This window comes from Ruditapes philippinarum, unplaced genomic scaffold (genome assembly GCF_026571515.1).
Source record: "Ruditapes philippinarum isolate M1 unplaced genomic scaffold, ASM2657151v2 ctg1191_1_1_1_1, whole genome shotgun sequence".
Lineage (NCBI taxonomy): Eukaryota > Metazoa > Mollusca > Bivalvia > Venerida > Veneridae > Ruditapes > Ruditapes philippinarum.
Genome location: NW_026853614.1, coordinates 192,774 through 202,131, shown reverse-complemented (window position 1 = coordinate 202,131; position 9,358 = coordinate 192,774). Strand labels below are relative to the sequence as shown.

At 32.4% G+C, this 9,358-nt stretch overlaps 1 protein-coding gene across 1 annotated transcript; it reads right to left on the bottom strand.

The window, feature by feature from the left end:
- Positions 1 to 3,833: 3,833 nt before the first annotated feature.
- LOC132737359 (uncharacterized) lies at positions 3,834 to 7,320 on the bottom strand. Its single transcript, XM_060724630.1, has 6 exons — positions 7,125 to 7,320; positions 6,590 to 6,793; positions 6,246 to 6,383; positions 5,467 to 5,598; positions 4,474 to 4,606; positions 3,834 to 4,084 (listed from the first exon to the last, which is right to left on the bottom strand). The coding sequence occupies exons 1-6, from the start codon at positions 7,318 to 7,320 to the stop codon at positions 3,943 to 3,945; spliced, it is 945 nt and encodes a 314-aa protein (XP_060580613.1). The 3' UTR covers positions 3,834 to 3,942.
- Between the last annotated feature and the right edge of the window lie 2,038 nt (positions 7,321 to 9,358).

Below are 9,358 nucleotides of genomic sequence, written 5' to 3'. Positions count from 1 at the left end.
TCAAATAGTGTGACATAATAAAACTTGGAAAAGATTACAAAATTACGGCTACATACAAACACTAAATTAGTTTCCTTAGAATGAAAGGGGAAATGTATTCTATATATATTACAGACATGATTTAATTTAGTACAAAAATTGCCACAGACAGAATTCTAATCACACGATTTCAATGCTATTACAACTACAACTGAAGTAAAACAAAAACTTCATCACATTCTCCATAATATTAGGCAAGCTAGATGTATTGTAAATTGAATTTTGTTGTTAACTAGTGGAAATTTTTTCCCAACGACAAGGCTTTTAAAGAAAAATATCATAAAACCAAAATTTTAAGAGAAAGACATACAGAAGGGAACATTTGAAGGATACGGGGACCGGTCAAACATTAAGTTAAAAGCTTGTACAAAACAAGAAACAAACTTTATAAATATTTTTTAAATATATTCAAAATCAGAGATACAAAAAAACCCCTAAAAAAAATTTTTTTACATAATAAGCTGGTGAGAAAATTTTTAAATGAGAAAACCCGTTGGGAAATATCGTTAATGAAGGGTAAAGGGTTCAATCAATGGGGGTAATTTAAAAACCTCCTGTACCAAATTTGTCCCCATTTGGGGGTTTTAAAAAAATAATTCCCAATACGACGGGGTTTACAAACAAATTTCAAAAAATTGGGTTTATGAAAGGGAGATTTTTCAACAACATTTTTAATTTGGTTTTAAAAACCCTTAAATGATAAGCAATGGTACATTAATGACCGCCGCCACGAAAAAGGGGCACTCGGGCATATATAAACGTAACGTCAAAAACTTGGGGAAAAAGGGAAAAGGGGCTAATGACAGCGATTTTTCGTCCCCATACTTTTTTTCGGTGCCCCGGAGTTTAAAATAAAGAAATTAGCTTTTTATATGAAATTTTTTAAAGAAATGGACAAATTTTAAAGGAAAAAAAACCAAACATAATGTTATATTTTTTTTTAAATCTCTGATGTCTAGTCTTTTTTTTCCCTTTTTATAATATTGGGTTTTTTAAACACGTCTCCCTGTTCGCTAGGGAATTGCAGTTTTAAATCCCGGTCAAACGAATTTTTTTCCAGCAATACTATCATTTTTAGTGATTTTAAATGATATTAAAACTTGAAATTTTTCTATTTTTTTTTTTTCATATTTGTTTATTTAAATTGAATTTTATTATCGCTGAAACCGATTTTTTTTTCTTTTAAAAAGGCATTTTTTACAAAAATGCTTGGGCGACGAGATTCTCTCCCCTTTTTGCTATTTTAGCAATTATTTTTTTAATTAATGAATATTAAATCGTAAATTTGACATCAGGGGCGCTTCGCGTGTGCGACGTTCGAGGTTAAAACCCTCTTTTTTTTTTTTTTTTCCTTTTTTTTACTTTTAATTTTCCCTTTCAGTATCATAGTGAACATATCTTTTTCTTATTTTTTTAAAGGAAATTTAAAAAGGGAATTGGGTTTGAATCTTTTGGGGGATACCTCCCGGGAGCGAGTCCTACATCCCAGAGGTTGGATATTTGATGATCTGACCCCAGGAGTTTGAAATCAGTACAGTGACGAAGAACAGTCTGACACAAAAACAGGTAGTGAATAAAAGGGGTTTGAAAAAAGTGGTAAAAAATTTAAATTAAAACGTAGATCCCAAAGGGAATCAGACTCAGACAGAGACACTGAGACCCCATTAGGGTAACAGAGCCAGTAATATTTTTTTCGTGTAAATTGATTCCCTTTTTACAGTTTGACAAAGCTAGTGTTGAAAAGCCCATATACTCTCTATGAGAGAGATTGACAGAAATAAAGGGCCAGAGATTTTCCATTACGGGAGGGGTACATCAAATTGCAAACTGACGAAACTTTTAAAGGGGAAAAACGCGGGAAAACGGCTCGTTTTAGATACACTTTTCAGGGTTTAAACCTATCTGTAAAAAAGGGCATTTATGTAGGGTCAAGATATGGGATAAAAAAGCTCTCCGAAACCATTTTGATAAACTTTAAAACCCAAAATGGCGCAATACCACAACCCACGGTAACACAGAAGAAAAACCACAGCATCCCCTGGGTTTACAATGAGATACGGTTTTGTGTAGACTGGTTTTGTAGGGTTTAAAACAGTTTATCAAGGGCCCTTACCTACCCAGCAGCACCCAGGGGGGGTGAGGGGGGAACCCCTATTCTTCCCCCGTCAAACCTAAAAAAAGTTTCCCTACACAGTCAATTTTGTAAACCCATGTGGGGAAAGACGGGATGAAAACGGAAGCTTGGAGTGTCATCATTTAAAAATGAAGGGAAAAAATTTGAAATTCCCACATTAAAATTAATGTCCCCAAAAAAGATACGTGTGCCAAAAAATGTGAGTTTTTCGACAAAAATTTGTTATTGTTTGCTTGACGGAGCAAGCAAAAACTTGAGGGCACAAAATTTCGTTTTTAGTGAAAATTTCCCAATTTATGTTTTACCATACTTTTTTAAAGATGCTAAAACAGAACGTCAGGCGTACATGACGGGGCGGAAAATTTAAAAGCGAATGAAGAGATGGTGGGTTTTACACACGACCGCCCAATACCCTTTCGAAACCTTTTTCCCCCAAGATTTTCCAGAAAGGGTATGCCTTGACAGTTAGGGGTAAAAAAGCTATGAAGATTTTTTACGGGTTATATGCCCGTTGTATATAAAAACCAGCCGTAAGGCAATTCAAATTCCCTTTACTTTAAAGGAAAAGGAATATTTATTACAAATTTTAAATAAGGGGAAAATTTTTCTTTTTTAAACGTAATATGAAATAAATTTATGATCGATTGCAGCAGGGGTATACAGATAATTTTAAAACGTCACGATTCCGTGAAAAAAATGATTTTTAAAAAATAAACTTTCCCAATTTACAATTTTTCAGTGCAAAAAACCCAATTTTTGAGAGTGCAATAGTCTGAAGGCCCCCCTGTCTATATTTTGAAAATTTCCCAAAAAAATTTGATTTAACAAAAAATTTGTAGGGTTTTTAAATTAAAAAATTTTAAAAAACTTAAGGCAATTTTGTCAAATGTTTTGTGATTCTTTTTGGAAAAAAAAAAGGTTTACATGTAAATGTAACTTATATTTTCCAGAATATTAGTAAATAAATCATCATTTTAAATTTGTCAAAAATTTCATTTTATAAATAAAAATTTCTAGAATTTTATTATAAATATTTTGGTCAATTTTTTAGGTCCATATCACTTTTGACTACAGTAAAAGTGTGGGCAATCCCTCATCACAGCCCACAGAAAGGGACCAAAATTTCTTTGTGAAAAGGCAGAAAAAAAAAAATATGTTTTGTGTCCGATTGGGCTCTCAAGTTTAGCAGTTCAACTACTTAATAGATAATTGATAATATACTTTTCAGGACATACATGATTCAGACGGCAGCTCAACGATACTAATATAAGACTTTTTTTCCCCAAAAAACGTTTACAAAATAATTACTTCAAACCCTGGTAGTTTTCCACGGCTATTTCATATAAATAGTTATACTTTCATTAATATTCCCACATGAAGGGTTAAACCAGCAGAGACCGTTGCAGAATCAATGTGCGTAATTTGCCTATCTAACATCATGGACAATACACAAATAATCAGTATTTTCTCTTATCCAGTTGACAAAAATAAGCATAAATGGTACACACAAAACAATCCTCATGTGTACGTTTATAGCAAATTTGAGTATAAAAGACTTTTGAAAAACATCAGCGTCAAATGCAAAGGCCATATTAACGATTGTAGTACAAACATGATCTGTCTTTTTCCCTGTGAGATCAACGGAACCGACAGTTTACTGCACATAACTTAGTCTATTAATATAAATAAGTGGAATTAGAAATTGACCTAAATCGTTCTCGAAATTTTAATGACAGAGCAAAGAATGAGATTAAAGTAGCTTGCATTTCTTATTGTACGATGTATGCAAAACATACGCAAAATATATCAATATATATAATTTTACCATTGAGTACGTCTAAAGTGTCATAATCTGGATCATCTTGTGCAGCTCGAGACTTTGGCGTTGAGTAGTGATTTTTATTGTTCTCACTGTAATCAAAATATATATCTTTAGCAAGCAAGGAACAAAAACAACAAAACAATATTACAAATAATAACGCACAATACCATTAAAACATTCGTAACGTGACCTATCTTTTTGAATAGTATTTCATAAAGGTACTTATCTCAAGACTTTATTAAGTATACATTGAATTGATTCTACCTTTAAACATATTATATAACTGTATTCAAATAGCAGTAAAGGAAAGACGAATTGACTGTAGATAGAGAACTGATATTGCATTCTTTATTTATCGGTGTTTGTAACAAAGACAGACATAACTTTATAAAAAAATAAAGATTAATTCAAAATAACATAGAATCTATTAAAGCTATTGGCAGTCAAGTATATGTCATTTTGATTTATCTTTTTAAACCTTTTTCTCTTTCTAAATATCAAAACAACAACAATTAAGGCGCTAAGTATCAGGACAATTATTGATCCACTGATAACACCTGCTACGAGAGCTGTTGAATTCTTCTTCTTTTCTCCCTGGTGGGTTTCACCAACTGTATACAAACAATAGAGGATTCGAAAAATATTTCAATGACTGAAAATCGGATGAAAATATAAGACTTGGTGTTCATTAAATAAATAAAATTGGATGTTACATGCTAAACAAACACATTTTTATTTAATATATCACCCTTTTTAGTTGCTGACAATGATTTGTTAAGTGCTGATTTTTTTGCCATGTTACGATATGCGCTACAAATAAAGACAAAAATATTGCCAACATGATGTTGTAAAGTTTCTTACTTGTGTTCCATTCTTAAAATAATTCATGCAGATATTCACGTCATCAAGCACGTTTTACTCACAAAATAGTATTTTTGACAATATTCCCACTTAAGATTAAAAAGGTCTTACACCGGCTGCTGTTACAAACATTGAGACCTTGACCTTGAGTGAGCACAAAAATTCACAAACATCTGTACATTTTAACAAAAGTGAAAAAGGCCCTTCATGAACATTTTTGTATAGCTGATATAAACTAGTATGACGTTTCACTTTCAAGGGTGGCATTGACTTTGATACATCACACCGGCATTTGATCCAAATGTTTACAGCAGTCACGAGATTCTCTAAATTTCACTTTCAAATGTAACCTTCAGTAGGAACATCTTCACAATGCATATTTAAAGTAAACATTTGCGCAGAGCATGATGAATAACATTTAGAAAGGTACAGGGCTTATAAAGTAGACATGAAACTATTTATCATTTAACTTCAGCAAGCACAATGCTAGCATTGATGCTGACCATTTCCTTGTTGATGTGAACATCTGAGGGAAGTTTAAAGAAAGTCCAGCAAGGGGTATTTAATTTAAATAGCAGACGTAAGTAACTAGGATATTACATCAACTCACCTTGATTACAATGGAAACCAGTGTATCCGTCTTGGCAACCGTTTTCACATATCCCATAGTCGTTAGTACATGTACCATCTGCACAAAAACAGCTCTCACTACACTTGTCTCCAAAAGTGTTCTTTGGGCATTCTTAGTAAAAACAAATGTCAGTCTCAACTTATGACGCATTATGAACAAACATATACATATTATGCCGTAATTTCAGCATAAGTTTAAATAAAATATAGAATGAATGATAAACAAGGGCGCCTTATTACAAATTTAAAAGTAAACATTTTTACATAAAGATGTTTTTTTCAAATCTTAAGATTTCAAGATTGTATACGGAAATATTGAAGGCTGAAGTGTACAGGGTAGGTAATCACGTGATATTTATTTACCGTAACATTCGGTCACTGCTACTTGTAACAGCTATCTGTTCGTTATTTCTTTCAATACTTGACAAATAAACATATTCCAGTAAATATTTGCCTATTCCAATCTTATAAAACTTGTCGTAACTATTTTTACTTTTGCTGTTATAGTAGATTGTTTTCTTTGCGGCAATACTGTGATTAAAATATATGTCACAATTCCTGTAAGCATATCGGAATACACGCTATACTGGAAATATATGTACTATTGATATCATCATCTCAAAAAGGTCTGCGATAATTTGAATCTCGGCTTGTTGATCATACATTTATATATCTTTAAGGTTAAAGTAGCAAAATATATTTTAAGAAATATCAAACATATTTTGAGCATGTAACACAACGTGTCATTTGTAAGCTTACTTTTGTTACACGATGTACCAATCCAACCAACTTTACATGCATCTGACTGACAATATCCATTTCTTTTATCACATGCACGTTTATCGGCACAGTGACAAATTTGGGAGCATTCCTCGCCAAATGTTCCTACCTCACATTCTGTAAAACTCGTATAATTTGTTCTGCCATAAATCAAATTTTACATTTAGCAAACAAATTGCCTCTAAAATCTATGAAACATCTTGTATTTATTGAAGAACACAACTATGATTTGCGATTCGTAAACTAGCTAGCATTAATTCAAATAATACCGACACAATAAATAGAAATGTACATTGATCCGAGTTGAGAATAAAAGTGCTCACCCCCTTCAGTCACCAAAACTTCACACAAAGTCAGGATGCCTGGTCTCTCGATCTTAATATATCTTGTTAGCTGATTTGAAAAAGTTAGCACATGTTCATTTCCATCTATCCGCCTCGTTGTATTTTCAACCAGTTGATATGAACTTTGTCCAGTATTATTAGAAAAATAAAGCTTGAAATCTGTAAGTTGTTTATATTTTCCCTCTAAAACATACAGATAAGTAAATATTAACCATTTAGAAAAATTTAATAAAAAAAGCATACTACTTGAAATAACGAACTTAATATCCCAAAGTCAGAAACAAAAAAGGAAAAGGCAAATATGATAAAAACAGTGCCGTTTGACTTAGCCTGTACAGAAATTGTAAGCACCAGCTTCCGTTCTACTCGCCTCATCCCACCACACCTATCCACTAGTTTCGGCTTCAGCAGAAATTAACACGTTGAGTTTAAATGAAAACAGAGTTTTGCGTTATATTTACAAATAGGTAAACATTTCTTACAATATAAGCGGACAAAACAGATTAATACTAACCTTTGTCTCTACTGTACACAGTAACGCTACTGATAGGATACCGTTGTCCTAAATCTACCGTCCACCAAGACAATTGGGAATTCTTTGTTCCGCTACAGCAATTGCAAACCTCAGATATTGGACCAATTTTTCCATCGATTGCGCGATTTGAAGTCCAATTTAGTAATGTTGATGACATAGCTGTTTGCACACCCATGCGCCTCAAAATGTTTACATCTATTTATATACAACAACAAAATATCTAATTATAAAATACATAAAATGAAAATATTAATATTTTTAAAATATCTGTGACTAGTGCGTTTAAGTCATCTCAATTAAAATGGAAAATTGCAAACATAATGCTGCGACTAACAAAGTTATACCCGATTTTTCAAATGTCCCGGAGTTCTTATGATTACTCAAAATATGTCCTGGAGTTCTTGTTATAACTTTTGTTACTGCCAATGTGTTTCTTGTGCTAAATCATGGTACGTTTTAGCGTTTTTTATTATTCAAGAAGGTTGTAAATACCTATGAAATATAATACGCTCATCCTTTGCACAAAAATGTGTGGATAAATTGCTGATCTTGATCGAGTGTCTGGAAAGGATAAACAGGTGATAGGCTATCATCTACAGTAAAGATTGAATCAGCGGCAGTATCATGGCCTAAACCACAAATTAAACAAAAATGTCTCAAAACCTACACGTTGTTCTCAACCATCTTTCTTAAGCAGATAATATATAGTGTGCATCGCTTATCTAAGGGCTAAGTAATTTGTATCATTTTATAACCATAATAAGGAAATATATGTATAAAACCAGGATACTTTCTTCAAACCTATGTTTCCAGGAAGTACGACAATATGATAAAAACTCAACTGCGGTTGGCTCTATAACTACCGATCTCTCGAACAAAGTTGTAAGTCCATCTGGGTTCAAACGAAATAATTTTGACTAAAATATATTTTGTTATCAATTTCAGCAATATTAACACAGTTTCCTCCACTAAGATTACATTGGGGAAATACCCACCAAACACCGGCAGAAAAATATACATGAAAACACCATACTTGAGCGCATTTTATTATGAAAGTCAATGCTCTACATCAATCCTTTTTCCAGTCAACGAAATTTGCGTCAGAAAAAGATACCAATAAGATATCTCAGTATTATCACTAAAATACACTCAAAACCAACATTATATATCATCATTTTTGTGCAAAAAAATGAACGTATTACATTTATAATGATTTACAACCTTACTGAATAATAAAAAACGCTAAAACGTGTCGTGATTTAGCTCAATAAACACATTGGCAGTAACATAGTTATCATAAGAACTCCAGGACATATTTTGAGTTATCACAAGAACTCCGGGACATTTGAAAAATCGGGAAGAATTTTATTTGCCGGGCTTTATGTTTGCAATTTTGCAATTATGTATGGCAAGGATGAAGACTTGAAATAAACAGGCCAATACTTGCAAAATGGCAAATGATTTGAAAATTATACTCAAAATCTACAAGATTTTATGTACGAGGCGATGAAAAACGGACTATGAATTAGTATTTGACACATAATACAATATGTAAGGCAAGCTTAATCATAAAAGATTGATTTAGCACATAAAATTCGCTTTTAAAAGATGAAACTTACCATTTTTGACGAGTGTTTTTGCAGTATATACAATTGTTTTCCGACGAACTCCGTGAATGTTATCACAAGAACTCCATAACAAGTTATCTTAAGAACTCCATCCCTCGTGTAACACTTCCTCCCCCATGTATTTCATCACTGCGATGTGTTTCAAGTAAAAGTCACGCTAAAAGTATGTATCGTATATAACACTTCATATTGTTCAACATGTTTAGCGGAGATACAACGGGAGTGTATAGATAACAGTATATTGCTGCCCTATTAAAGCTGTTAACAGGATACCCGCGAAATAAAAAAAGTACTATCAACAAAGAGGATTACTTTAAATATTTTCTCTATTGCAAGTGGAAACTATAACTTTCAAGTGGCAGACATAATTTACTCTGTAAAATATACTCTTACTTTTAACTGAATTTATGAAAGTGCACGTGAGAAGTGGTACAAAATATTTGAAATAAAGGGATATCAGACTAAAAATTATATTTACCCTACTTTTTATATGTTCGAGGTTAAAGGCGTTATGTAAATATTTCTGTTTTACAGACGTCGACGTAATTACCTTATAAAATTACTCCACGCATTGCAAGAATCGTA